We start from the raw sequence: 27,811 nt of genomic DNA on the forward strand, positions 1-27,811 counted from the left end.
CAATTGCCTGGGCTCGTTTGCGTGTGTTGAGGCGACAGAAGGGGTGGTGGTGAGGTTGGAGGAGGAGGTCTCTCTCGACGACAACAGGCTCCGAGCGGTCGGCGATTGGCGTGGCCGGCTTTGATAGGATAGCTTCGGCGAACAAGCAGCACAGACCAGCAGCAAGAGTGGGTGTAAGCGAGAAGAGGCTTCGCCGCCCTCGTGGTGGAGAGGAGAGGACGGCTCGACCACGGACACCACGCTCGACTCGCTGGAAAAGGCTTGCTGGAGGCGCAGACTGCTGGCAGGAGACTCTTGGCTACGCTGCCTGCTCACGATCCGCGTTCCTCCCGCTCGAATCGCTCGCCTCCCACCCCACCACCTCCGGCCGACTCTCCGCCGCCCTCCAGCCTTCTACACGGCGTTTGACGGGTCAGAATGTCGATGCGCAAGACTGTCGAGCTGGCTACGAAGCCCAAGCGGGCGGCGCCAAAGGCCAAGGTGAGTTGCTGCCCTCCTTCGAAGAGGCCGCATGGCATGACGCCGGCAGGAGCAGGCGAGGGCAAGGCGGACGTCCAGGGATAGGCCCTTCTGTTGGGGACAGTGCATTAGCCTAGAACGGGCGGATCCGAGCGTCACTGCATCTGGCCAATCAGTCGTTCGCATGCTCAGTCCGTCGCTGATCCTTCCCTTCCTCGCCCAGTACATCGACCCTATCGTCCAAGCGACGTTCAATCAAGATGGCCAGCTGCAGGATATTGTGCGGACGCTGGCGACGCGGTTACGGGATCCGAATCCCACGGTGCGTCCCGCGAGCCTCTCGCAAGTCGACTACTGCGCTCGTTCGTTTCGCTCACGGCCACGTCGCACAGGTCGTCTTCAAGTCGCTCATCACCCTCCACACTATCATGAGATCTGGCTCGCTCGACCCCGTCTTCTCCTACCTCTCGTCCTCGTCCATCTCCCTCAGCCTCTCGGGCCAAGAAGCAGCAAACGTCGCTGCTTACGGCCACTACCTTGCGAGCCGAATCAAGGCGTACGGAAACCTCAAGCGGGACGTTATCCGTGACAAGAGCGACCGGAGAGCCGCGAACAGGTTGCGGAAGTTGACGGTTGAGCAGGGGTTGTTGCGCGAGACGAGGGAGATTCAGCGGATGATTGCGGCATTGGTCGACTCAAAGGTGAGCTTGGCTTGGACGAGCTCTTGCATCTTGAGCTGACTCGCAGCTCGATAGTTCTACACTGAGGACGTCGACGACGATGTATCGATGACGGCTCTCCGGCTGCTCGTCAAGGACCTCCTCGTCCTCTTCACTTGCGTCAACGAGGGCGTCATCAACGTCCTCGAGAACTTCTTCGGCATGTCGCACGTCGATGCGACCACCGCGCTCAAGATCTACAAGACCTTCTGCCGCGACACGGAGAAAGTCGTCGCCTACCTCGGCACGGCCAAGAAGCTCTACAACGTGCTCAACATCCCAATACCGAACATCAAGCATGCGCCGTTGTCGCTCGCCAGCTCGCTGGAGGAATACCTCAACGACCCGAACTTTGAGCAGAACCGGCAGGAGTACAAGGAGAACAAGCGGATTGCGGACGGTGGAACGCCTCGCTGTGCGTCGAATCGGGCTCACACACGAGAGCGCCTTTCGCTGACGCACCTTCCACAGCTTCGACGCCCAAAGCGACGGCGACGACGAACGGGTCTGCCTCGACCGCGCCCGCCGCCTCGTCGTCCTCCGCACCTTCGACTTCCGAACCCTCCTCTTCGACCGCTCCGAAATCCTTCACCGATTTCTTCGAGTCGATCGAGACGTCGCAGGTCTCGATGTTCAATTCGCCGCAGATGGCCGGCGGCCAGTTCCAGCAGCAGCCGATGTTTGCTCCCTTTGCGGCCCCTCAGCCGACCGGCATGCCCTTCATGGGTCAGCCGACTGGTCTCATGCCGCAGATGCCGCAGATGACGGGCAACCCGTTCCTCCAGCCGCAGATGACGGGCTTTGCTCCGATGCAGCAGCCCCAGATGACGGGCTTCCTCCAGCCCCAAGCAACGGGCATGATGGCGAACCCGTTCCGGCAGAGCATGATGATGACGGGCGCGGCGCCGAACCCGTTCGGGCAACAGCAGCAGGGGATGATGCCGCAAGCGACGGGCATGCCCTTCGCGTCGGCGCCTCCGCCTGTCCCCCAGATGCAGCCACAGATGACGGGCATGGCCTCGCCGTTCGGGCGGATCCAGCCGCAGGCGACGGGCAACCCCTTCGGCTCGCTCGGCCAGCGACCAATGAGCATCATGCCGCAGGCGACTGGCAATCCGTTCCAGCAGCAACAGCAACAGCAGCAATCCCAGTCGTCCTTCTCTTCGATGCCGCCTCCCGTCTCTTCAGCTCCTGTCGCTTCTGGCGCACCTCACCTCGCCCCGACGACCTCGTCCGCACCATCTTCCTCCCCCTCGCCGCTCGTCCCGCAAAAGACCGGAGCACGGAATCCGTTTGCGCCTGCGCCCGGCACCAACATCCCGCAGACTCAGCCAAAGCCAGAAGCGGGTCCCAGCATGAACGAGCTCGCGTCGAACGCCTTCGCCGCTCGACTCGCGTCGCAGTACCAGCAGCAGCAGCAGCAGCCCATGCAGCCTCAGCAGACGGGCTTGCAGCCGTCGCAGGTCAACGGTACCGCGACAGGATCGTCGACGCCGTCCCAGCAGCAGCAGGCGCCAAAGCTCGACGCTTTCTCGGCCTTTGTCAAGCAAGAGCGGGAGAAGGAGGCCGCCGCTGCAGCCGGCACGCCGCTCATTGCGCAGAAGACCGGAGGCCTCTTTGCCAGCATCGCCTCCGACCTCGCTCGGACAGGCAGCCCTTCTGCCGCGGGTTCGCAGAATACGAGTTCGCCCTTCTCCTCCGGTCCGGCCACATCGAGCACCACGCCCTTCTCCTCCTCCTTCACGCCCTCCTCGCTTCCGACCCCGTTCTCCACCATGCCCCTCTCGTCGCCCGGATCCGCCCCCTCACCGTTCTCCCAGTCGATGAACTCGACCTCGGCTCCCTTCCTCACCTCGCAGCCGACAGGCTTCGCCGGCTCGTCCGTCAAGCCCTTCCAGCCCAGCTCGTCGTTCGGTAGCAAACTCGCATCGGAACTCGGCCCGCCCTCTACCCTCTCCGCCCAGCCAACCGGCTTCGGCTCCTCCTTCTCGCCCTCCGACACTAACGTCATGGCAACTCCGTCGTCGTGGGCGAGTCCGGCGCCGGCTCTCCAGCCTCAGTCAACCGGCTTCAGCGCTTTTGGCGGGACGAAGCTCCCGCCGCTCAATACGCCGCTGAGCGCCGGTCTTACGACTCAGCCAACGGGCACGGGCGGGTTCGGCGGTTCTGGATCAACAGGGGTAGCTACCGGTAGCCTGATCTAGCACCCTCTTCTCCTCCTTGGCGGCGCGGCACGAGAGCACAGGACGATGTGTTAGTATGACGCCTTAATTCGCATCTCTCGAACACGCATGCTACGGATCGCCATGGTAGAGCGGAAAGAGCGATTCCCTGCGAGTCGAGCTGAGTGTCAGTGCGGAAGAGGGAGATTTGCGACAGCGAGACGCACCAGAGGACGCCGTCGTCCGCAGGAAACGGCGCATCCCAGTTCTGACTCGGCGGCATCATCGTCGTGAGGAAGTTGGCGCCGAAGATGTCGAGCGAGGGATCGACCTGCTGTCCGTCGCCCGTCTCTTGCGGTGCAGCAGGCAGGCCGAGCCAGGCCTGCGGAGAGGCGGATCTCGTCGCTAATCCGCTGCTGTTGCCGATGCCGCCCGTTGTAAAGACGCCAACGCCATGCGATGCTGAATGACCGCTGCCAAAGGAGTTCGGCTCGGTACTCCAGGTCGCGGCGTTCAAGCTCGCGGTCACGAAAGGCGGCGGCGGCATCGTCGCAGGCTGAGGATTTGCTGCCTGACCAGTCTCGCTGCTGCCTTGCGTCGGTCCTGCCGTCGCATCCGGTCGAACCTTCGACAGCAAGTGCTGAAGGAGGCGAGACGTGTACGCGGACATGCTCTCCTGGTTGGTAGACAAGTCGGAACAGGCGGCCTGGAGGCGGTTGATGGAGGCAATCGCCGCTCGACGCTGATGCGGCTCCATGCCCGACAGGTTCTGCGTGAGCCAGATGGCGGAGCTTGCGGCGCCGACCCACATGCTGCAAGAGCAGCGTTAACACAAAGGGCCTCTCGCGAACGAGGACAGCGGCGACTCACGAATCGAAGCTGTACACCATGTACCGCAGCTCGCGCTCCATGATGTCCAGAACCTTGATCGCTGACGTGACACAGCCGGCAAAGACGAGCGGCGGAGTGAGCCGAGGGTCGAAAGCGATCGGGTCTGTCGAGCCAGACTGCTTGATCGCGAGGTAGAGGTTGACTTCGAGGATTTGGAAGTGGAGGACTTGGGCGTAGAAGCGAACGAGGGATTTTTGAGAGGGCTGTAAGGGCAGAGTTGCGGGAGAGGCTGTACCGTCCAAGACTCGAATCAGATCCGCGAGAGGACGCAGAAGCGTGCTACGCACTGTGTTCCAGACACCACTTGCCGCGCCAAGCTTCGACATTCCGCTCGAGACTGCGCATGAGCTCGACAGACGGCGACCCGTCTTCAGGCGAGATGAGGACGGCAAAGATGTCGAGCAGTCGACCGAGTTCGAGGAGGGGTGCGAGGCCGACCTCATGCGGGCAAAAGTGCGCCGAGTCGTGTTCGAGTAGCCAAGGTACTGCGTCGCCGCGAAAGTCATTCGAGATCATCTTTGGAAGACCGCGCTGCGTCGAGAAGCGGTGGTCGGCGATGGTGAGGTCTGCGCGGCGTCGCAAGGTCAGGATGGTCCTGTACTCTCGAGCGCGGAAAAGACGCACAGATCCAGGTTCGTTCCGGATTGAGGAAGTGGCGTCGCTCCAACTCGCCCTGGGGCAAAGGTCGCGGACCTCGCTTGTGGATTCCGAGCTCGAAAGCGCAGCGGACGGCGTAGGCGAGCTTGCGCGCGCCGCTGTCGTCGGTCGGGTCTTGCCAGAAGACGAGAGTTGCGAGCGCCTGGACGAGCTCGAGGTTGTTCGTTCCGGCCTCGAAAGCTTGGCCGAGGAGAACCTTTGCGTGCTTGAGCGCAGGGCCGAGCAGGACGGGCAGGCAGACTTTGGCCGAGACGGTGAGGATTGCCGTGAAGAGGATGGCGGATCGCGCCCGGCAGAAGGCAGCCGTATGAAGTTCGGGATCAAGCAGAGAGGTCATTGGGTTGAGGTGCATGAAGTAGCTGCGTCACTCACAAGGTCAGCCATCACAAGCGAGAGCAGAGCGCGAGTGAGGATTCGTGCGCACAAGCTGAAGAGTCCGGGTACTTGCTCCTCCGGCACGATGCCCGCTTTGACAGCGTCCTCGAAGACGGGCTCCGGCTGCTGCGGTCTCCGTCGCGCAGACCGCGGCGCGAAAGCGTCGGCAAGCGATTGCTGCCGCGGATCGTTCCTGTCGCCCGCCACGTTTTGCCTTTCCTCGTAGAGTTTCTCGAGGGAGAAGCCTCCGATCGCCGGCACGGCCTGAGCTGGCGACTGAGCCGACGACGATCCTGCTGCTGCTGTCATGCCAGTGGCGAAGCTTTGCGGATGCGCTGACTGTGCGGCGCCGTTTCCGTTCGCCTGTTGTGCTGCTGGCGCGAAACAGTCAGTTTTGGGCGACTCTGGCTTCCCTGACCGTCTCTTAGACGGTCTCTGACATACTGAGCAGGTCCGCAAGCCAATCCCTCCGCTCGCTGCCTGATGCTGGACTATCGGCCGGCTGAGAAGAGGTCGAGGCGAAGGGTTGCGCCGATTCTTGGCTATCGAGGTCGCCCGTGTCGGCAGATGCAGCGTGTCGTTTCCTGTATACCACGACGACGGGTCAGCGTGCGATTACCCCCTCGAACAGCGATGCGGACTCACTTTGACCCGACCTGCGTGCCGGGCTTCCTGCCCCTCTTCAGCTGGTGATACTCGCAGCTGAGGCCCATTTTCTGGCAGCGCGTGCACACAGAGCCCTTGCCCTCGTTCATGCATCGTCGCTTGACCGCTCGGCATGCGGTGCAGGCCTGTAAATCGGCTTCATCAGTTTGAGGAGGGTCGGGACAAAGTGGTGGAGAAACTCACTTCGTTCTGCGTGCGGTCACGGTCGGCAGAGCCAGCAGCAGTTTGGTCGTCCATGGCGCTTGTTATCGAACCCGAACGAAGCCAGCACGATGAGCGAGAGCGAGTCGACGCAGCGAAAGGCGAGGATGGCCGGCGAGGAGTCGCTGCCTGCTTATCGCTGAGCAAAGGCGCCCATACGGGCTAACACTGTGAACTTGCGACGCTGATATTACCAGAGAAAGAAAGAAAGAAAAGGGTATCGCGAACGAACGAGAGGAGGGATATCTAAGGTCTGCGAGGGTTGGGCGAGAACGAGTGACTGGGGTAAGGTGCAGCACAGCGGCACAGATGAGGGCTAAGAGACGAAGGAGAGAGAGAGGCGAAGCGATAAGAAGGGGGAGGGAGTGGCTCCGGAGACTCCGCTCAGGCGAGGTATGAGAGCGGGACGAGACCACGCTGGCCTTGGCTGTTGGCTACCATCCACCAGTTCGGGTCCGACGACTCGAGGATGGTGAGTTGCTCATTCGTGGAGATTGTCAACTCGCCGGGGTGCTCCGCGTGGAACGAGTACCGCGCGAGCGCCGTCGACGGTTCCGCGTCGTCGCCGTAGTCGGACCCGTAGCCGAGTGCGCCGTCGTCGAGGCTGCCACCTGCCGCTCCGCCGTTCAGCGAGTCGTGGTCAACCGCCTTCTCGCCCTTCGGGTCGAGCAGGACGGCCGTCGCCGCGCCAACCGTTTGCAACAGCGAATTTGGCCGGTGCAGCCCGTTGATGCTTGAGGTCTCCGTGCCCGACTCGTAGCCGCGTCGTGCGTCAGGCGGTGGGTACTGCGGCTCGTCCTTGCGGCGGGCGAGGGCGATGAGAAGGCCGATCAGGACAAGGAGGAAGACGAGGCCGAGACCAATGGCGATGGAGATGAGGATGACGAGGCCGGCTGCGAGGTGGTGGCCGCCACTGAGGGAGAAGTTGGAGACGGAGTAGAAGAGCTTCGCGATGATGCCGGCTGAGCCGGTGGCGGAGGTCGCGATGAGGTAAGGATACCACGACTCGCCGTCATAGAGGGCAGACGAAACGGCCGTGTTGTTGATCTGGAGGACGCCCGAGACGAGGAGCATGCGGTCCGACTCGACGACCTTGTTCGCCGCGTGGTTGTTCGACAGCGGGACAAAGGCGAGCTGCTGGATGCCGGAGCCGGCGCCGAGGGTGTTGTTCGTAATGTCCGACCACGTCGTGCCGTTCCAATAGCGGAGGTAAAGCGTGCCGGATGTCGAAGATCCGGCGACGAAGACTTTGTCCTCGTTGTGGTCGTCGGCCGAGACGGCAGTCGCTGGTCCAGGCAGGTCGTTGGCGGCACCAAGCGAGAGCCATGTCGAGTTCTTGAAGCTCCAGCGGGCGATGTAGCGCGTCTCCCCGTTCAGGATGAAGTTGCCGGCCGCGATCAAGTACTCGCTCTTGTCCTGCGGAATGGCTCGAGGTGAGCACGTACAACGATGACGAGAGACGCCATGGACTCACGCCAGCAAAGTCGATCGCGCCAACAACGCCTTGCAAGCCGGTCGCAAGCGAGGACCACTGGAGCTTCTTGTTGTCCCAAAGGCACACGCTCGCGCAATAGAGCGAACCGGCCGATGCGAAAGCGCCAGCGACGATGACCTGATCGTCGTAGCCGGGACGCTGTGCGATGGCGTTGACGGTGGCGTTCGTACCCGCCCAACCTGCATAGCGCGAGACAAGTAAGCGGGAGCGGTGAAGAGCGGGAGTAAGAGGCCACGCACCTGATAGGGGCGGCTGACTGTCGTCAGGCGTCGTGTGCTGCAAGTCGTACGTCGTAAAGCCCTGGCGACCCGACACGGTCGTGAAGTTGCCGCCGACCCAAAGAGTGTCGCCGATCACGTCGAGAGTCGTAACCGTCCCGGTGACAGACTCGCCTGGCAAAGCCGAGAGCGTCTGAGCCTTCGTGTCGTAGGCGCCGAGGTTCGCAACGCCGGCTGACGAAGCAAAGGACCCGCCGACGAGCATGAGGTTGGTAGAGCCGTTTTTCCAGAACGCGCCTGCGAGGAGCTGGTCGCCGCTTCCCGTCGCGGCGATGGCTTGGATTGGCGAAGGAAGCGTGAGATTGACGGACGAGGCGGGCTGAGCGCGGGGCTCGAGGGCGAGGCGTGGGGCGCTCTTGCGGATGAGTGCTCGGCGTGAGGCGGTCGACTTGCTCGACGCTGCCGAGGCGTTCGACAAGCTAGACGACCCGTTGAAACCGAAGCCGAACGACGAGAGCTGAGGGATGCCGTGCTTGTCGCTGCTGAGGACCGCTCCTCCCGGGGCGCCGTTCTTGACGGCCGCGAGGATGTTGCCGGCGAGGTAAGTCGTCGCGTTCGAGCTGGTCGGCGCGGCCGCAGTTCCAACCGCCGTCAGGTTGCCGAGGAAGAGACCCGCTGCGGTCGAGTTCCAGGAGGAGCTGGCCGGATTGTAGAAGGCGAGTCCTGATCCGCCAGCTCCGGCAGCGACGATCGCAGCGTTGTCGCCGCTTCCGACAGCCGCGAGCTGCTGGATCGTCCCGCCCACCGAGGGCACGTTGCCGAGAGGCTCCCACGCCTTGCTCGTCGAGCTCGAATAGTTCCACTTGGCGACGCCCCGCAAGCCAGAGACGGCATTGTCCTGCGACGCCGTGAACGTTCCCGCGGCGTAGACTGCGCCGTTGAGCTCGACGAGGCTATTGACGTTCCCGTTGAGGCCGCCATTCGGAGCGACAATGACCTGGTCGAGCTTGTACGCGAGGACGTTGTGCGAGACTTGCGAGTTGTTCGAGAAGGTAAAGTTGCCGCCGATGAAGACCTGCGCGTCCGAGCCGGTGCCAACGGTGACGATCGAGTTGACGACGGCGCCCTGGTCGAGGCGGAAGGAGACGGCGTCAAGGCCCGTGGCGTTCGTCAAGGTGGACGAGGCGTTGACGCTCGTCGCCTGCGCAGTTGGGACAGCGTCGCCGAACGCGCCCGAGTCGACGAGCGGGTACTCGTACAGGCCGAACCCGCGCTCGATACGGACGGACGAACCGTTCGTCGACGCCGCGACGAGGTTGACGTAGTCCGCGACGATCTGATACGTCGTTCCGGCGTTGAGCGCGCCGTTCGGAGCGAGCGTCATCTTGACCGACAGACTGTCAGCTCCAGCGTCGAGCGTGCCGTTGTAGATGAGCGTCGACTGGTCCTGCGCGTTCGTCTGGTCGACAGTCGTCTCGTTCGCCGAGCCGCCTTTCGGCGTCGCGGTGACGAGAACAGACGTTCGCTGGCCACAGGTACCGGCTTGCGTGCAGCCGGGCGTGACAAAGTAGACGGCGTACTGGCCGGGCTCGGCGACGTAAGGCTGCCAAGTGATGCTGGGCGCGTTCTTCGTGCCGCTCCCGCCCTCGACGTTGGCAACCAAGACCTCTTGCGTCGTGCCCGCAATCGACGTCGTGACGCTCGTCTTAGTCCACGGCCCCGAAGTCGAGACGCTCGCCTGCGTCGAGGCGCCGAGTCCATTCGCGCAGGGCGAGAGGTTGTCGTCCGCGACGGCGTAGGCGTACGAGCCCTCGCTGAGGAGCTGCAAGAGATGCAGACCTCCGCCGGCGCCGTACCAGCCGAAGATGTTGAGCTGGAAGCCGGTCAGGGACGTTCCTTCGGGGAAGAGGAAGTCCTGGTACGGGACTGAGGCGTTGTGCGCGAGCGGGCAGTCGGAGGAGCAGGTGACGAGGGGCGAGGACGGGTCTGATGGGTCGCTCGCGTATGTGAGCTCGAGGACTTGGTCGTCGGGGATTGAGACAACGCTGCGGGGGACGGCTTGTCAGCTTGACTTGGAGGGAGCGGGAGAAAGCCAGACTCACGAAAAGTTCTTCGTCCCCCGGCCTTCATAGAACGTGTTCCCAAGCCTGATGCCCCTGACGTTCAACTGCCGATACATCCTCGCGATGAAGAACCCAGCCTGGCCGTCGACAAGCAGCCAACTCGCGCCGACCCCGTCCGCGTGGCGCGGGCAGAAAATATACTGCGGGCGGCCGAAACCGGACTCCCAGGTTGTCGGTGAAGCCCAGTAGTCGGACGAATTGAGCGAGATAGGCGTGAGGGAGGAGCCGAGAGAGGGGAAGGAGTCGGTCGACGAAGGCGACGAGGAAGAGCTGGCGGGCGGGCCGGCCGATGACGAGTTGCTGAAGGTGGTAGAGAAGGCGCCGCCAAAGAAGAGCGATCGACCGTCCTGGGACGGCTGGATCGACTCGACCGCCCCATTAAACCCGTACAGCGGCAAGTCCGTCCAGGCCTTCTGGCTCGTCGACCACGCCGCAACATTCGGTCCGCCCATCGATCCCGTAAACTCGCCTCCTGCATATACGGTCGTGCCGTTGCACGAGAGCGTCCGCACCTCGCCCTTGAGCCCGTCGCCCAGCGCAAAGAACATCTCGCTCGACGAGTTGTAGCCCGCAATGTTGGCTGCCGCTACTCCGCCCATTGACGTAAAGTTCCCGCCGACGAACACGATCTTATCAGGTGACTGACAGATGGCAGAGATGCTCCCGCCATCGTCTGTTGCGCCAATTCTTCGCAGGTCGCCGTCGGCGGTCCGGGCGAGCAAGGTCGATGCGCGGCTGTCGTAGGTCTGCGGCGGGTTTGATGGGTCGTAGAGGGAGAGACCGGCAAAGTTGCCGACGACGGCGACGGTGCCGAGCGAGGAGAAGTCGATCTGAGGGAGGGAGGAGGACTGGGCAGCGGCGACGCCTGCCATGGTGAACAGCGAGAGGGTGCGAGTGGGTGAGAGAAAGTCGCTAGAGTGCCTTGATGTAGGCCGTGAGCGCGGGCGAGCCATCCTGGCTGTACGAAGCCGTGTGTCGGTCGGCAAACACCCTGAAGGTCGAAGCGTCCGGCGGGTCAGCTTGGCCGTCTTGTCGTCGTAGCGCCTCCTTGAGCTTCTTCTGTGTGCTCCTGGCATCTCCATCTGTTCCCCTCCACCTCCCTCGCGGTGGATGTGACCCGCAACGGCCCCCGTTCGCCCAGAATCTCCTGTCCCGCAATATGGCCTTCTCCAGCCCAACAATCGCTCGAGCTGACTTGATTACGCACCTGATTCCGATACTAGCTCTCGAAGGCACAGTCTGACTGCTCAGCGAGTCCCGCGAGAGATGTGTAGGGGTCGGCGGACGAGTCGGTCGAGCAGGCGGTGTGAGCGGGAGGACGAGAGTCGATGCGTGCGAACGAGTGACTGCGCGGGCGATGTGGCGTCCTTGTGCGATCCCCAGTCCGCTCCAGCGACCAACCCAGCAGCAAGCACGGCGAGAAGAGAAGCGTCGGTCGAGGAGAACCGCTCTTCCTCCAACTCGAGCAAGGTCGACCTTCGAACACGACAGAAAGGCTCGCTTGGGGCATGGCTGGGTTACTTAGACTTCTCTGACGAAGTCTGCAGCATCGATTCGCCCCGGCGTCGCCTTCTCACGCCGTTCTCAGCCCTCACCGTCGGCTTCGCGTGTAGCAGCGCGTCGACCAGCTCTCACACGCCTTTTGAGGGCTTCCAGTTGAGATGGCTTGCAGGACATATCTGCAGAAGATGCTGGGCGAACGGAGACAGCCGGCCAAGCGGTGGACGTGGAGGAGACGGGATCTCCGTTTCGAGGACGGCTCGAAGGCTGGCTCGTCGCGCCGTTCGAGGTGGGCGCGACCTGTAGACGGATCAGTAGACTGCAAAGAGTGCTTCGAGCCTGTTCACGGCGTCCCACGCCATCGTTTGTCACCTCGCCTTCATGCGGCACCGCCTCGTCAACTCCTTTCGCTCGTCCTCACCGCCCGCATCGCTCACCACGCCCGCAGGCTGGGTTTGCACGCTGCAACGGCCTCTCTGACTCGCTACGAGCACCGCTGTTGAAGCCCCACTCTCCCGCGACTCGTTCCCGCCCCGCTTAGCCTCCCGCATTTCTAACGTCCTTCTCCTCGACGTCGCCCGCTCCTGGCACGATGGGACTGGGCAACTGGGCACGAGAAGAGTGGGCAGAGGCGAAGGAGGCCGGCAGCGAGATCGTGCGGTTCGTCCGGACACACAACTGGAAACAGACTGCGAGGAACTCTGTCAAGCGCAAGTACTGGCGTGCGTTCTTTTTCCCGCTGTTGCGCGCCGTGAACGGATTGCTAACATCTCCGCGCTGCAGTGTGGTGGCTCGCGGGCGCCGCAGGAATCGCCGCCGTCGTCCTCCTCGCCATCTACCGCGACACCATCGTCGAGAAGTTTGAGCCGCACAAGGAGGACATTGTCAAGCTGCCCGTCTCGTGGCTTATCCCCGTCGCTATCCTCGTCATCCTCTCCTTCCCCCCGCTCGGCGGTCACGAAATCGTCCTCCTCGTCGTCGGCTTGATCTGGGGTGTCTGGATCGGGTTCGCGATCGCTTGCGCCGGCACGTTCATCGGCGAGGTCCTGTGCTTCTTTGCGTTCAAGTATTTCCTGACAGGGCATGCAGCAAAGTGCGTCGGCCGTCTTTAAGAGCAGTTCTCGCGAGCCGACTCCTCTTCCCCGGGCAGAATCGAGCAGAAGAGCATCTTCTACGCCTGCATCGCGCGACTGATGCGCCATGGTGGTCTTTGGATGTGCGTGCGGACCCCGCTGAACCTGCGCGAACGAGTTGAGCTGACCTTCCTGTCTCGCAGCATCATCGTCGTCCGCTTCTCGGCAGTGCCAGGACACGTCGTCACGGCTGTCCAGTCGACCGTGGGCATGTCGATCTGGTACTATTCGATCGCGATGTGCGTGGTTCTCCTCGCTTGCCCTCGCTCGGAACGACCCTAGACAAGAATCTCTCCCTCTCGTGCTAACTTCACACGAATCTACAGCATCGTCTCGCTTCCGAAGCAGCTTGCCGTCGTATATCTTGGCTATCTTTTTGGCCTGAACAAGCAGACTACCGATCCTGCCAACGTACACAAGCAGCGCGTCATCTCGCTCTCCGTGTTCTTCGGCACGGCGGTTGCGACCGTTCTGGCTCTCTACATCGTGTACATGTTCGTCTCGCTTCCCTTCCATTTCGTCACAGACGGGTGAGCTGACCGAGCTCGCGAACTGCAGGCGCGCCCGCCGCTACTACCCCGAAGTCCTGCGCGACATGGAGAAATCCTCACTCGCGACGAACCCCTTCGACCCCGAGTCCTCGGACGAGTCCGTCCCCGCTTTGCATCGCCGCTCCTCGCTCGCCGAAGCCGCCTTCGACGGAGACGCCGGGCTCGCGTATATCGCGCCGCAGAACAGGGACGAGAAGGCGATGGGGATGGTGAGGACCGAGAGTGGGCGGTGGAGGACTGTTGAGGAGGAAGACGAGGACGAGGACGATGGCGGAGCGTGGAGCGCCAAGAGTCCGGCTGTGAGGGGCGATGCGGCGTGGCAGGATGGACGGACGGCGGGCGACGAGGGACTCGACAGCGTGCCCCGACTCGGGTACAACGCTCAGCAACAGCAGGGACGGTACGGGCACCTCCCGCTGCGAGGCGCGTCGGAGGACCAGTATGGACCGCCGCCTTCCGAGGGCGGAATCGCGTATCAGCCGCCGAGCGACGCGCAGGAGCGGTACTGGCCGGGCCAGCGTCAAGGAGGAGGGCATTACGGCGCGACGGGAGCGTCGAGGTGAAGAGCTTGCACGCTTGAAAGGACACTTTCCGCATCTCCGCTTTCCAGCCATGTATTCTTCCATACCCTATACTCTCGCTCGCTGTGCGGGCTAAGGTTTCTCCCCGACTCTCGCGAACTCACGTGTAGCACTCTCCCTGGCTCTCGCCGCTATTTGCCATCTACTCTCGTACACGTTCTCAGGATTGAGCCGCATCGGAGAATTGAGGAGTGGCGAGGTCAGAACGAAGACTTTACACAACAAGGCACTGCAACTGCGACGACTTCTGCCCGCCTACGCCTCCTCCTGCTTCTGCTTCTCCGTCAATTTCTGCGTGAGATCCTCCAGCAGTGTCTTGACCGTCCGCAAGCCCTTCAACACGCCCTCATCCGGTCCTTCTCCCGGCGCAGCCCTCGTATGCGCAAAATCAATAAGCCGCATCTCGTACGCGAGCCTCGTATGAGGCTTTGCGTTCCCATCGCCATCGGTAGTTGAGACGCTCCCCGCGTCATCTTCGTCGTCGTCCATTGAGCGGAGGAGGGCGGCTTCAAGTGCGGAGGGGTCGCCTTCGACGACGATGAGGAGCGAGCCGCCTCGCATACGGATTTCTAGGGTGGAGAAGAGCGAGATGAGCTCGTCTAGTCGGCGGATGAGGGTGCGAAGGACGGGAAGGAGGAGATCGAGCGGGAGAGGGGCGGGCGTTCGAGGCGTTGCGGGCGCGGGAGAAGAAGAAGCAGACCCGGCAGCAGATGTAGATGGCGCGGACGCAGCTGGCGCAAAGTCGAGGGCGTCCTTCTCTGCCTGCGAGAGGCATGAGAGCGGAGGGTAGAAGAAGCGAGTGATGCCGGACGGGAGTTCTGCGGGCTTGAGCGAGCGGCCGTATGGCTTTGCTGTCGTAATGTACGCCTGCGAGGCGGCGTCCCAGACCTGCAAGGAAATGGCATCGGGAGAGGGCAAAGGCAAAGTTAGCCTGGGACTCGAGCCTGCCAGTCCCAACGACTTCCTGCGCACCTGGAAGCCCGTCAACCGTATGCCAGTCTCGCCGCTCGTGCTCGCTGCCGCCGCTTTCGTCATCCGTGCCTTCTTCTCTTCACTCGCATCCTCGTCGAAGAGCTGGGTTCCGAGTTTGATGTCGAGGACGTTCGGCCGGACGAAGCGGTACGTCAAGTTCTCCAACACGAGCATCTACGCGGGCACAGAAGAAGTACCGGAAGACGGTCAGACTCGCTCGTTCGCCTCGTCGAGGAGGGCAGCACCGCCTCAGTCAACCTCGAAGTGCACGCACCGCGGGCTCAACCTCTCCTTCCTCATCTCCAGCCGTGTCGAGCTTCTCGACAGCGCCAGACTGACCGACCTTGCCCTCCAGCTTGAGCGTCCCGTAGAAAGCGGGCGTCCACTCGCCGAGAAGGGTCCCATCAGCGAGAGTTGGCGCGACCTGCGTGTAGAAGGCGAGTTCGCGCGCCGAAGCGGGCTTGATGAGTGTCGAAGCGTCTATGGGCGAGGCCAGGATGGTCGCAGCATGTCCTCCGACTTGGTGAGCGAAAGCCATCTTCGTCGTTCGCGGAGAGAGACGAACTCGCGGGTCTGCCAGCTACACACGCTCGCCTTCCGCTCACGAGACTCGTGCTGTAATGGAAAAGACTGCTGGGGAGTACGAGTACACATCGCTGGCGGACTACACACTCAGGACGGCGCCGTGGAGGGTCATCTCGTATTCTTTCGCATCCGGTGCGTCCTCTTCTCACAGCTGTCCGAGGGGCTTGGCTGACACTCGAGTGTCCTTGACAGGTATAATGGGTGGCACAGGAGGAGCGACGATTGCGGTCATGCGGAATATCCTTGCCACTCCCGCCGCCGTCTCTGCGGGTGCCAGGACGGGCGTATTTGGCTTCACCTTCTTCTGTGCGTGGCGTGACTGGATCGTCATACGCTTCATGGAGCTAGTTCTGACCTCCCGTGTCTTGCAGCCGTCCGGGAATACGCCGTTACGCCTCTCCTCACCCACTTCTCCCTCCACCCTTCCCCTCTCCCTCCCAAACCCGACGACCCTCCCGTACCCTTCCAATCCCCCCACACCGCCAACCTCCTCGACACCTCCCTCTCAGGTCTGCTAGCCGGCACAGCCTTCTCCGGCGTCCTGCGACAAGCTTCCCCTCCTCTGCTACACCTCCGAGCGGGCGTCACCCTCGCACTTGCAAGCACGATACTGCAAGGATTCGTCAACGAGCTCGATGTAGGACGAATCAAGTTTATCGCGTGGTCTGAACAACGACGGCGCATGCGGCGACTCGAGCAAGGGCTTGATCCAGACGAGCCCGTCGCCCAATCCTCTCTCCGCGCTCCTCCTGCCTCTCCCGCCGCTACCGCTCCATCCACACAGCCCACCTCACTCCTCACTACCCCCGCCTCGACATCCAAAATCAACGAGCCCTCGTTCGAGACTTTCGCGGACCGATCCGACCGCGTCTTCGGCGAAGGCTGGCGGTGGTTCAAATCCAAGCTATCTGTCCTCGCGCCTGTCAAGCGCATCGAGGAGGGCGAATACGAGAAGCGCTTGGTGGAGATGATGCGGCAGTTGGAGGAGGAGAGGAGGGAGGTGAGGAGGGAGATTGGCGAGTTGAGGGAGAGGAGGGACGCGTTGGATGAGAAGGACCGGTTGCATGAGGTTGCCGTGAGGATGGAGGAGGAGGCAAGGAAGTAGGCGGGCGACTTGGCCCTCTCACCGCAACTCTCGCATACATTTTAGACTCATTCTCGCTTCGCCTACTCGTGTCCCTCGGGCTGATTGCCTGTAAAGCGTACTGGACTGCGACCTTGGTATCATTCCTTCCCAAGCGCTACGGCACTGCTATTCCCCCACCCTCACCCGCTCAAAGCTTCGCCAAAACCGCCTCGGCGCCCGACGGTCCAACTCCCGGTCCGGTCTCCTCCCCAACATACGTGACCTTGAGATCGTCGACGACGAGCGCGAAGCGCTTGGCGCGCTCGCCGAAGCCGACGTGCGAGAGGTCCTGAATGAGCCCGGCGGGGCGGAGGAACGACATCGAGGCGTCCGAGATGCAGATGACTTTGTCGCCCGTCTTGTGGACGCGGCCGAAGGCGGACTGAACGAACATGTCGTTCGTGGCGATGCAGTACTGTGCGGGGGAGACGAGGGCAGAGTTAGCAAGGTTGCTGCACACAGTCGCTCGGAATGAACGGCTGGACAGTAGCAGCGGGGACTCACGATCGCGTCGACGCCCTTGGACTTGAACTGGTCGTACGCGGTGACGTAGGGAGGTAGGTGGTTCTCCGAGCAAGTCTTGGTGAAGGAGCCTGGGATGCCGAAGATGCTGGACGTCGGAAGAGGCTTTCGTAAGCGCCGAGCAGGCGAGCAGGACGAGCGAGGCGGACTCACACGACCTTCTTGCCCTTCCAGTCCTTGTGGGTGTGGATCTTGGAGCTGTGCGAGTGAGGCTAGGTATGAGTTCAAGTCCCGGAGACTCTTCGCCTGCATTCCTCACTCGTGGGAGGGACGACCACTCACGGAAGACCGCAGACACTCGGGTCCTCGAGCTCGTCCGTGTACGGGACGCTGTTGAGGCGAGACGGATCGAATTAATCAGCCATCGGAGGGGAGGAGGGGGAGGGGGAGGGTGCGTACTAGCCGAGCTCTGCGTCGGGGATGGTCTGTCCAACTTCGATGGTCACTGCAAGTGAGTTCAAGCGTGTCAGCTTCCACCGTACGCCCACGCAAGCCCAGAGGGGAGCCGAGTGAAGCCGGAGGGGGTTGGGTCAGCGTGTCGACGCACTGGCTGTCTGATCGGCTGTGCGCGCGGGTCTACGGGTCAGTGATGAGTGTCTGTGAGCTCGCAGTGGTGCACGATGGGCGCACCTGTTGCGTGGGGGAAGAGGTCAAGGTGGGGCACGTCGCGAACGGACGAGGCGGAGTTGAACCTGGCTCGACGGCAACCGCTCGTGATTTTGCGGGAATAGGACTGCATCGAGTAGTATTGTATCCTCTGAATTGTCCATATTACAGCTAAGCATCTGACGAGGTATGGTGGTGTCCGAACCTGGGTGCGTCACTCCGCTGTTGCTCCGCTGCGTCTCCCCAAGCGACTCTCCCTCTTGCTCTCCCTCTTTCCACTCGTTCTGCGTGCCAGACGCTCGAGCAGACATGTCCAGCTCATCCACCAATACGGGCGACAAGCACACCCTCGTCCAGCGACAGGTCAACAAGGGCGTCGAACAGGCGAAAGAGGACTTGCAGGCCCTCGCCAACGTCGGCACACAGGCTGTCAAATCGACCGCCTATGTCTACCCAATGTGCGTGCATCGACCTGCCACTCGAACGAAGCGACTCGAGCTGACAGACGCCTTCTTCTCCCTCCTCCCCTTCGATGATCGACTGCGATCCTCCTCCCTACAGCAAGGGCATCCTCTACTTCCTGAGCCACCCCAAGCTTCTTGACTCGCTCAAGCCCTTCATCGTCCGGAGCTTCAGCATCTCGATGGTCACCGCCGCCCTCATGTTCACCTTCACCTACTTCCCCCAAGTCGCTTTCCTCGCCTTGATCTCGGGCCCGCTTGGTGAGTTGGGCGGGCGTCACTGTGTTCCCTTTGTCTCGAGGTCCTGCGCAGCCAGAGGAAGGGTTATGTAGTTGAGCCCGGAACTGACCTCCGCACCTTCGCAACGCTCCGCAGCCTTCGTCGCCGCCGTCCCGCTCGTCCTCGCCGAATCTTACTTCATCATACTCTTCCTGCACCGCACCTTCCTCACCCCCGCCATCGCCGAACGCATTTTCGACGCCGTCCTCGTCCAGAAGGGCTACTCGGACCTCGTCGAGAACGGCCGCTCGCTCACTCGCCGCGGTGGGTCCGTCGAGCTGGGCAACTCGCTCCTCGCGCCTGTTAGAAACAAGTTCTCCGCCCAGGGACTCGTGAGGTACCTCGTCACCTTGCCGCTCAACTTGATCCCCGGCGTCGGAACCGCCGTCTTCCTCTTCCTTAATGGTCGCAAGGCAGGGCCGTGAGTCGCGCCGTCTCTCCGCATGAGCTCCAACTGTCTCCACAGAGCGATGCTGATGTAGGATAGCGCCCTCCTCGCAGCTCGATGCACGACCGCTACTTCCAGCTCAAGAAGATGGACAAGCAATCGCGCAAGCGCTTCGTCGACGAGCGCGCCGCAGCCTACACCTCGTTCGTCCCGTTCCGTTCCCTCCCTCCCTCCTCTTTCCACACTGACATTGGTCTCGTACAGGTTCGGCGTCGCCTCCGTCGCTCTGAACCTCATCCCCCTCTTCGGCCCAGTCTTCTCTTTCACCTCGACAGCAGGCGCGGCGCTCTGGGCTGCCGATCTGGAGAAACAGCAGCGTGGCGGAGGTCGGACGGGAGCAGGTGCGGGCGCGGACAAGAAGGATGAGAATGTGGATGTCAACCCGGGGAGGGTGGAGCTTTGAGCGGCTCGTTGAGTGAGGGTGAGGAGGAGGAGTGGTAGGAGGTGGCCGGCTGTGAGTGTAAATACGAGGAAGTGCAGTGCGTGCATTCTGAAGAACCGAGCCCCCGGCTCAGCTCGTCTCCTCAAACGCTTGACTCGCTCTTTCTCTGGCTTCTCGCACTCTTCCTTCGCTTCGGCTGCTCTCATCCCCGACGTAACGTCAACAAGTACGCTGTTACAGAATGTCGGGCGCCGAGCTAAATCTCAACGAGCCGCAGCCTCGTGCGGAGTTCAGACGGCCAGACGTCGGACCAACGTCGTCTCTGCCTCACGTCCGCTTCCTCGCCAGCGAACAAGCATTTGAGCAGAGCGTCCACTGTCGAGGGGCGAGCCAGGCTTCAGGCTTGCAGTGGCTCGTCTCGTACAAATTGCGGCGCAAACGTCGATCTCGTGCAGGGTTTGTGCGTCCACTCCGCTCGTTTGCACCCGCAGAGCGCTTATATCACTGCAGTCTCTCCTATGCTAGAGGACGATTGTACCGCCGAGAACGGTGCGGCAGCAAGTCGAGGCGGAGACAGCGAGTTCTTGCTTCCTGGACGACCGCCTTCGCTCTGCATCTCCCTTCCTCGGTTCTGTCATCGCTACTGTATGGCGCATCCCTCACATGTTAGGGGTGGCTCGCACTGGCTAGTAGGCGCAAGGCGCGGACACGGGGCGAGAGACGTCCACCTGGTCCTCCTCGCCTCCTCGCCCCGTCTCGTCGCGGCAACAACGTCGCTCCTGGCCTGCCGAGCGTGGGACACCAACAGTGCGGACGTCTATAAGGCGGGTCTGCATGGGAGCTTGACGAGGAACGACGTTGCGCTTACAGACACCCCTCGACCTTCGTGAGCAGGAGGGCGAGTCTGCGGGTCCCTGCCTTTTGTCCGTCTCTACACCCAATGTGTGCGCAGCTTGTGGGTAGTCTGTGGTTGCGCACAGATGATATACCAAGGAGCAAGAGGAAGAAGGCATGAGTTGGGACAGACTTGGAAGGACGAAAGCGCTGACCATGCGGCACTCCTCCCGCCGATGGCGCCAAATTGCGCTCGGCAGCAAAAGTTTAGTCGACTGTGAAGGGGATCGAACCCTCGATCTCCTGCGATACCTGCGACTCCTGCAAACAGGAACACCGGAAACAGGTGCCGTAAGCAGTGAGGAGGCGAAGGGGCGAACGGCGCTTGCAAGCAATCGGCCTGTGTGGGAGTGGACTAGTCGCTGATAATTGAGCAGCGTTGCGACAGCGAAGAGGCCCAGAATAAAGAGAGCTGTACGGCCGTGTCCTCCTCCTTCTCTCCCCCTCAATTCTGCCGCGCAGGCGTCATCGCGCCGCTCTTCGGCGTCTTGCCTCCGCCCGTCCTTGGCGTATTCGTACCACTGCTCTTGACGAGCCCCGCCTCGAGCGCGAGCGAGCGGAAGATGCTGTCGGGCTGCTGGAGGAGGTTGGCGGGCGAGTCGAACTCGGCGACCTCGCCGGCGCTCATGACAAGAATTTTGTCGCAGTCCATAACTGAGCGAACGGAAGTACTCGTCAGTGTTGCGCTCGGGCTGACGCAGGGATGGAAAAGGGTACGTACTCGTATTGAGGCGGTGAGCGATGACGAAGCTGTAGAGACGCATGTCAACAGTCAGCGACGGTCGAACAGCTGTTCGAGGACGTGCGGCTCACATGGTGCACGTGGAGAACTCGCGGCGGATGACGGTCTGGATGTCCCGGTCGCTTTCCACGTCGACCTTCACAACGATCAGGGTCAGCTCCATCGTCCAGTACTCGTAGCTCGTCCTCCACTCACGGCTGCGGTCGCCTCGTCGAGTACAAGGATCTTGCTGCGGCGGAGCAAGGCGCGCTGCAGGAAGAGGCATGTCAGCGGAGAGGCTCGGAGGCTGGTCTTCCAAGCGGTCGATCAGACGTACGCCGAGACAGATCAGCTGCCGCTGTCCGGCACTGAAGTTCGTGCCGCCCTCGTCGATGTGTGCGTCAAGCTTGCCCTCCTGCACGGACAGGAAGGACCGTCAGCACGCGTCAGGCTGGTCGGATGGACGAACACGCACCATCCGCTCCACGTGCTCCTTCAGGCGACACTGCTCGAGCGCCGCCCACAACTGCGCATCCGTCGCCTGCCCAGTCGGGTCGAGGTTCTCGCGCAGCTTGCCGGCGAACATCTGCGAGTCTTGCGGGATGATCGACAGCCGGCTTCGCAGGTCGCGTAGGCCGATCTTGCCGACGTCAACGCCGTCGATCAGCACAGCGCCGCCCTCGGGCTCGATGATCCGGTAGAGGACCATCGTCAAGGACGACTTGCCGGCGCCCGTCCGACCACACACGCCGACCTTCTCGCCAGCCTTGATCTCGAACGAGACGTCCTTCAAGACGAGGTCGAGGTTCTCGCGATAGCGAGCCTTGACGTGGTCGAAGCGAATCGTGCCGTGCTGCGGCCAGTCTGCCGGCGGCTGGCGGTCGGGAAGCTCGAGCGGGGCCTCTGGCTTCAAGTCGATGTACTCTTGGACACGCTCGACCGAGACGATGTTGGTCTCGACTTCGGTGGCGGAGCGGACGATCCAGTTGAGCGTTTGCGTGGTCGAGAGGGCGTACGATAGCATGAGTCCGACGAGACCGGCGTTCACGGTGCTGGTGCGAACGAGCGTGAAGACGGCGAGAGTGGCAGTGCTGAGGATGATGCAGGACCCGATGAACTGGCAGAGAGAAGAGAGTCAGTCGAGACCTCTTCTCGAAGGAGCGGCGAGCTCACCTCGAGGCGAATGGCGAGCCAACGGTTGCAGCTGACGCTGGCAAAGTACGTCTCGTTGTTCCTGTCGACACGAGCCTCGTTCTCGGCGACGAAGCGGTTCGCCTGCTTGTACGACCGAATCGTCGAGAGACCGCCGAGGGTCTCCTGGAAGCTCGCAAAGATGGGCGACTTGGTCGTGGCGTCAAGACGCTTGAGCTCGCGCGACGTGGCGAGGTAGTACCTGTTGAGCGCGTGATCAGCTCGGCGGGTCATGGAGACGATCGACGTAGATGTACTTCTGCACTTGACGATAGACCAGGATGAGCGGGGCGAGGACGACGAGGAAGGCCGGCGCGGATGTCGTGATGACTGCGACCATGCCGAAGACGGCGGCAAGCGTCCGGGCGAAGCCTCCGAAGACGCGAGCAAGCATCTCGTCGATAACGTAGATGTCGCGACTGAACCGGTTGAGGATGGTGCCGATGGGGGTCGTCTCGAAGAAGAGCATCGGCGACCGCATGACAGAGTGGAACCTGTGCGAGCGTGGACAGTGAGCAGGAGAGGATAGCGAGGTAGGATGGCGAACTCACATCCTGTCGTGCATCAGCCGCGCTGACCGGATGACACACAGCGAGTACAAGAGGATGCCGTTGGCGAAGAAGACGAGCGATGCGCTCGCGCCGAGTGCGAAGTAGATCGACAGAAAGTAGCGAACATGGCCGTTGTCGCCGGTATCCGAGTTGTGCTGGGACCAGTTCTTAAGCCACACGTTCGTCCCGATCTGCAACGCCTGCTGCGTGACGATCGTGAAGATGTACAAGAAAGCCTGTGCGAACGAGCGGTCAAAGACGGGAACACTGAAACGAGGTCTTCTACACTCACCCCGAGGTAACCATTCGCCTTGATGTACTCTTTGTAAACGGCCATCTTGACTGATCCCTGCTCGCGCTTCTCCTTCGGGCGAGTGCTGCGCTTGAGGGCGATGAGCGTTGCGCGCTTCTGCTCGTCGACCGGAATGGGTTCGGCGCGCTGGGCCAACGCCTTCGAGTTCTGTATCTTGAGCTTGACGGTCAAGTCTTCGGCGTCGAGCTTGGCTTCGTCCAGCTTGGGGCTCTCGACCGCCGTCTCGTCGCCCGAGCCGTTCTCGGCGGCGGCAGTCTCGTCCGATTCGGATCCGCTGTCCTCGCCCGACTTGCCGAACTCGATGAGCAGGCGGGACAGCTCGGTATCGCCCTGGATGGCCGAGGCGTAGGTGCCTCGCTCGAGGATGATGCCGCGACGGAGCATGATCACTTCGTCGGCCTGCTCGACGTAAGGAATGGCGTTTGTGCAGAGGAGGCGAGCGCGGTCGCGCAAGAGCCCGGTCGGTCCGATAACGCGGTCAAAGAGGTGGCGTCCGACGTGTGCGTCGACTGCGCTGAGCGGGTCGTCGAGGAGATAGATGTCGGCGCGAGAGTAGACGGCACGCGCGAGTGCGACGCGAGCCTTCTGTCCTCCCGACAGGCTGATGCCCTTCTCACCGACCTCGGTCGCATCGCCCTGCGGGAGGAGCTTCAGGTCCTCCTTGAGCGCGCACGCCTCGAGAACGAGCTCGTAGAACTCGGGGTCGAAGCGATAGCCGAAGGTGATGTTTTGCTTGACGGTACCGCCCATAATCCACGGCTGTTGCGCGCAGTAGGCGACAGTGCCGCGAACCGTGACTTGTCCGTCGACCTTGTTCATCTCGCCGAGGATGGCGCTGACGAGGCTCGACTTGCCCGCACCGACGCGACCCACGACCGCGATCATCTCGCCCTTCTTGACGCTGAGCGTGATGTCCTGGAGCGTATTCTCAGGCTGAGGGGTTGAGGCGGGAGCGTCGGGCGCAGGCAGGGACGACCAGGTGAAGTCGCCCTGGACGATCGAGACGAGCTCATCTCCAGATTTGAGCTCACGACGCGGCACCGAGACGCTGACTGCCGATGCCTGGAGCTCCTTGGCGACGAGAAAGTCGGTGATACGGTCGACTGAGACGTAGGCCTCAACGAGGGAAGAGAACACGACGGGGAGAACGGCGAGCGGGAAGCTGAGGAGCTGGAAGAGCGTGATAGCCGGGAAGACGATGTCACTCGTGAGGGGCTTGCCGGTGATGATAGAGAACGTGGCGAAGGACGAGAAGGCGACGGCGAAGGGCGAGAAGGACCAGAGGAAGTTGGAGGCTGCCGAGAGATAGCCTGCGGGTGCCAAGCGTCAGCATGGCGTCGGCGAAGGGGGATCCAATCCAATTCACCCATCTTCCTGAGCATGCGCAATTCCTTGTTGTTGCGGACGTCAAAGAGGCGCTGCGCGAACGAGTCCTCCCAGGCGTAGCTGCGGAAAGAGCGGTCAGCTGTGGTATTAAATGGGACACTTGTCCGGGTTCGCACAGCTTGATCGAGCGGATGTTGTTGAGGATCTCGCTCATAATCGATGCTGCGGAAGGGTATACGTTAGCGGCAGAAGCGGGAGAGGAGGCGAGCGGCACGCACTGCGCTGGTCCTTGTTCTTCATCTGCTGACGCTGCAACTTGGTCTGGTACCGCGCGATCGCGGCCGTCAACGGCATCGTGGCAACCATCACGCCGACACCGACGAGCATAGTCCAGCCGAGCAGGCTATACAAGCTTATGAAGGCTAAGGTGATTTGGAAGACGCCGGACCAGGCGATCTGCGAAAGAATGGCGTAAGTGACCGGTTCGACGCAGGGCGAGCGCAGGGGCTGACCTGTCCGTAGGTGCAGAGATCTTGCAGTCGAGTCGAGTCGGTCGACTGGAGGTTGACGATGTCGCCCGTGAGACGACCGCCACGCTCAGCCGGCGAAAGAACGAGGGCTGCGAACCCGAGTCAGTCGCAACGCTACATGCGGCCGTCACTCCTGACGCACCCTTCTTGTAAATGAGCGAGATGAGGCCGGCGCGGACGCGCATGCCGGTCTCGAAGACGCGAGAGAAGTAACAGTGCAGGAGGATCTGGTGCAACCGATCGTCAGCATCTGGGAGATGCGGCGCTGAGGGACCCCCGCACCGTCTGCGTGATGGCACAGAAGAACATTGAGACTGCGATGATGTAGCCGTGCGATGCGGGCTCGCCGTCGACCGAGTTGTACGACGCCACGAACAGGAGAAGCCGCTTCAAGAGCCACGGCTGCAAGAAAGCGAGCGAGTCCTGGCCGAGCTTGAAGAGCGCGGCAACGAAGAACGGGCCGCCGTAGGCGCTGACGAGGGCGCCCGTGAGACTCGGCTTCTTCTCCTTCTCGCTGTCCTTCTTCTGCCTGCCGTCCGCCGGTGTGACAGCGAAGGTGGCCTCCTGGCCGGGAAGAGCGGGCGTCGAGTGAGTCTTGGCAGCGAGGCGAGCGCGACGAGCCTGCCAGGCCGTTTCGAGGCGGTTGCTGAGAGATTCCGCCGTGTCGTCGGGCTGCAACCAGATGCATCAGCAACTGATTCGAGCGCGGTCAAGGTTGACAGGACGCACCGGAAGAGCCCAGAGATCCTCCTCGGTCAGGAACTTGCGGTAGCCGAGCTTCATCCTGCGAGAAGAGGGTGAGCGGGTCGCTCGCAGAGTTAGAAGCAGAGTGAGACCCACAAAGGCGTCATCCACGAGAAAGTGAGGCACTGAAAGATGTTGGCGCGGAGCCTCGGGCAGTCCTGCTGCTCCCAGTCCTCTCCATCCTCCGCCGTTCCGTCTCTCCGCTGCTCCTCATCTTCCCCGAGCCTGATCTTCCCCTGGCTCTCAACGAAAGGCACGAAATCACGCCAGGTCATGCCCTCCCATCCTTGCGGGCCGAGGAGTTCGAGGCCGAAGAAAGTGCCGAGGAGCGACAGACGGACGACGAGGAAGATGAAGTGTGCGAGAGGGGTGCCGCGCAGGTCGTGGGGAGGGACGGGGGCAATGAGGGCGGAGCGAAGAGCGATGGTCGAGATTGCGCAGGAGAGAAGTGACCAGAAAAGAAGAGGAGTCGAGGCGTGAGGGGGGAGGAGGTGAGAAGCAGTCTCGAGGCAGTGGGCGAAGAGCTGCGGGCGCGAATTGGTCAGAGAACAGTCTTCTAGCTCGGCTGCGAAAGACCCACGTAGGCGGCCAATGTCACCAGAGCGAACGGGAAGCGAGCTTCTCGCCAGATGCGTATTCCTCCTCGTCCCGCCCGATGCGCTTCAACCGCAACCACGGCAGTGTAGCCGACCTGAACGAGCACGAGGCCAGCCAGGAGAGCCTGCAGGAAGGAGCGGTCAACCACGAGGGTTCGTTCAGCGGCCTCCACTTTCGGGAGGAGTGAGGACGCACCAGCTTCAATCCATACGCCGCCTTGCCCTGCTTTGATAGCCGCGCCCTCTCGCCAGTCTTGTACCGCCGCCAGAGCCCGCGAAAGTCGTACCCTCCGCCAACGGCGAGGACGATCGAGGGTACGAGCGAGGCGGTCGTCGCGAGGAAGCAGGCATCGACGTCCCAGGTCTCTGGGTTGTAGGGCAGCCCTGAGCAGACTGGATTGATCCAGTCGAGCGCGCCCATCTCTGCGAGCGGGTGAGGGAATGTGACGAAGAGGGTGAGAGCGAGTCGGCGAGCGAAGTTGGGCTTCGTCAGCACAAGGCGGCGTCGGGGGCTCACTCTGAGGTTTCAGCGCGCGAGTCACGATGCTTGGCAGTCCAGACCCTTTCCTAAGCGCTTGGCTCCGCGGGAGCGTCCGGCCTCTCAGGCCCTCGTTCTCCTCCTCCTCCTGTTTGATGCGGGACGCTCCCAGCAGTCTCGCTGCCGGTTACGACGGGTCCAGAGGGGTTCACGGCGTCGAGATTCGTCAGGTTCTCGCTCCTCCGTGCACTCCAGCGGCCAGAGTAAGCGCAGAAGGGAGGAGGAGAGGTCGGAAACCCCGCTCTCAGCTCGAAGCATACGCCTTCGGCGGTGATGCGATGATGTGGAACTCGATATCATCGACTTGCATGGGTGGGCCCACCATGGGCCTGCAGTCGCACGTGAGGATGCTGAGGCCCAGGCTGAACCGAACGGAGAGGGCAAACGGCCCATTCGAGGGCATTGTCTTCCCCGCTCAGACTACGAGTCCCTCGCTACCCTGACAGAGGCATCGCTTGAGTTCTTGGGGGTTACACTTGACAGGAGAAGCCCTCTTTGCAAGTTCTGAGGACGTGAAGCGCGAGAGAAGGCTGCCGTTCTCGCCGCCGAGAGGGCCAGCTGCCGTGAGGGTTGATTTTGTAGGTCTCTGGGGAGCATCTGCTACTGCACCCATGTCCAAGCTGTGTCTCTCACCAGTCCAGGCAAGGTTGAGCGGGTGAAGAGTTGACGCCGCGGCAGCAGCGCCAACCTCGACGGGTGCCATCCATCCAAAGGCGGTGTGGCCAAGTGGCACGGCACCTGTTTCCGGTGTTCCTGTTTGCAGGAGTCGCAGGTATCGCAGGAGATCGAGAGGGTGAGTGTGTGAGAGTCGAGAAAGGAGCGAGCAGGCAAACTTGCGGAGGACTTGGACCTTGTTGGCTTGCAAGGTGTTGCTCTTGTTGCCAGCGTTTGTAGCTAGATGTGCTGTTGTGCTGGTATCGACATGAGAAGCCTTCTGTGCAAGGTTCCAGAGACGCAAAGCCGGAGAGAAAGTGACCTTCTCGCGGTCAAGGAGGACCGACCGTGGTGAGTGCACTTCTGCAGGCACTCAGAGGGTTCCTACTACTGACGCTATGTGCAAGATGCACCCCAGACTGATGTGAGTGAGGTTGAGTGCACAAGGACTCGATGCACGAAGGAGTGAGCGGACTTGGGACAAGCTCTGGCTCTGCTGGCTGGCATGAAAGTCTTTGCAGTGGAAGCTCGACATGCTCTGCCGCTGCTCTTGACAGGAGAAGCTCTCTTTGCAGGTTTCGAGGGGGTGAAGCGCGAGAGAAGGCCGCCGTTCTCGCGAGAGAAGGCCGCCGTTCTCGCCG

At 62.1% G+C, this 27,811-nt stretch overlaps 9 protein-coding genes across 9 annotated transcripts; 4 read left to right on the plus strand and 5 right to left on the minus strand.

The window, feature by feature from the left end:
* Positions 1–417: 417 nt before the first annotated feature.
* RHTO_06280 (ENTH domain containing protein) lies at positions 418–3,382 on the plus strand (the record flags this gene model as incomplete). The annotated part of the gene is made up of 5 exons (XM_016419941.1): positions 418–480; positions 683–781; positions 852–1,160; positions 1,215–1,593; positions 1,650–3,382. 5 exons carry the CDS (start codon positions 418–420, stop codon positions 3,380–3,382), a joined length of 2,583 nt encoding a protein of 860 aa, XP_016275395.1.
* A 90-nt stretch (positions 3,383–3,472) lies between these two features.
* On the minus strand, positions 3,473–6,166 carry RHTO_06281 (Zn(2)-C6 fungal-type transcription factor; the record flags this gene model as incomplete). The annotated part of the gene is made up of 9 exons (XM_016419942.1): positions 3,473–3,509; positions 3,568–4,152; positions 4,211–4,460; positions 4,519–4,797; positions 4,856–5,247; positions 5,313–5,634; positions 5,708–5,847; positions 5,909–6,054; positions 6,113–6,166. 9 exons carry the CDS (start codon positions 6,164–6,166, stop codon positions 3,473–3,475), a joined length of 2,205 nt encoding a protein of 734 aa, XP_016275396.1.
* A 348-nt stretch (positions 6,167–6,514) lies between these two features.
* RHTO_06282 (cellular morphogenesis protein) lies at positions 6,515–10,919 on the minus strand (the record flags this gene model as incomplete). Its single annotated transcript, XM_016419943.1, has 4 exons — positions 6,515–7,546; positions 7,605–7,804; positions 7,865–9,888; positions 9,946–10,919. 4 exons carry the CDS (start codon positions 10,917–10,919, stop codon positions 6,515–6,517), a joined length of 4,230 nt encoding a protein of 1,409 aa, XP_016275397.1.
* Positions 10,920–12,058: 1,139 nt separating this feature from the next.
* Positions 12,059–13,713, plus strand: RHTO_06283 (SNARE associated Golgi protein; the record flags this gene model as incomplete). The annotated part of the gene is made up of 6 exons (XM_016419944.1): positions 12,059–12,188; positions 12,250–12,559; positions 12,617–12,682; positions 12,743–12,838; positions 12,926–13,093; positions 13,158–13,713. 6 exons carry the CDS (start codon positions 12,059–12,061, stop codon positions 13,711–13,713), a joined length of 1,326 nt encoding a protein of 441 aa, XP_016275398.1.
* A 273-nt stretch (positions 13,714–13,986) lies between these two features.
* On the minus strand, positions 13,987–15,241 carry RHTO_06284 (inositol-polyphosphate multikinase; the record flags this gene model as incomplete). The annotated part of the gene is made up of 3 exons (XM_016419945.1): positions 13,987–14,619; positions 14,704–14,877; positions 14,978–15,241. 3 exons carry the CDS (start codon positions 15,239–15,241, stop codon positions 13,987–13,989), a joined length of 1,071 nt encoding a protein of 356 aa, XP_016275399.1.
* An 82-nt stretch (positions 15,242–15,323) lies between these two features.
* On the plus strand, positions 15,324–16,393 carry RHTO_06285 (uncharacterized protein; the record flags this gene model as incomplete). Its single annotated transcript, XM_016419946.1, has 3 exons — positions 15,324–15,420; positions 15,481–15,594; positions 15,660–16,393. The coding sequence occupies 3 exons, from the start codon at positions 15,324–15,326 to the stop codon at positions 16,391–16,393; spliced, it is 945 nt and encodes a 314-aa protein (XP_016275400.1).
* Positions 16,394–16,562: 169 nt separating this feature from the next.
* Positions 16,563–17,484, minus strand: RHTO_06286 (peroxiredoxin 5, atypical 2-Cys peroxiredoxin; the record flags this gene model as incomplete). The annotated part of the gene is made up of 6 exons (XM_016419947.1): positions 16,563–16,829; positions 16,919–17,024; positions 17,090–17,134; positions 17,219–17,266; positions 17,336–17,381; position 17,484. Coding segments are annotated over 6 exons (513 nt in total).
* Positions 17,485–17,851: 367 nt separating this feature from the next.
* On the plus strand, positions 17,852–19,133 carry RHTO_06287 (protein of uncharacterized CysZ family; the record flags this gene model as incomplete). Its single annotated transcript, XM_016419948.1, has 5 exons — positions 17,852–18,000; positions 18,104–18,264; positions 18,379–18,703; positions 18,784–18,873; positions 18,935–19,133. The coding sequence occupies 5 exons, from the start codon at positions 17,852–17,854 to the stop codon at positions 19,131–19,133; spliced, it is 924 nt and encodes a 307-aa protein (XP_016275402.1).
* A 1,318-nt stretch (positions 19,134–20,451) lies between these two features.
* Positions 20,452–26,399, minus strand: RHTO_06288 (ABC metal ion transporter, putative; the record flags this gene model as incomplete). The annotated part of the gene is made up of 20 exons (XM_016419949.1): positions 20,452–20,660; positions 20,728–20,756; positions 20,820–20,884; positions 20,944–20,997; positions 21,065–21,142; positions 21,203–21,844; positions 21,901–22,120; positions 22,176–22,412; positions 22,470–22,705; positions 22,762–24,092; positions 24,149–24,228; positions 24,285–24,330; positions 24,387–24,564; positions 24,621–24,727; positions 24,781–24,865; positions 24,921–25,310; positions 25,368–25,422; positions 25,479–25,906; positions 25,963–26,103; positions 26,175–26,399. The coding sequence occupies 20 exons, from the start codon at positions 26,397–26,399 to the stop codon at positions 20,452–20,454; spliced, it is 4,836 nt and encodes a 1,611-aa protein (XP_016275403.1).
* Between the last annotated feature and the right edge of the window lie 1,412 nt (positions 26,400–27,811).

This window comes from Rhodotorula toruloides (assembly GCF_000320785.1).
Source record: "Rhodotorula toruloides NP11 unplaced genomic scaffold Scaffold4, whole genome shotgun sequence".
Lineage (NCBI taxonomy): Eukaryota > Fungi > Basidiomycota > Microbotryomycetes > Sporidiobolales > Sporidiobolaceae > Rhodotorula > Rhodotorula toruloides.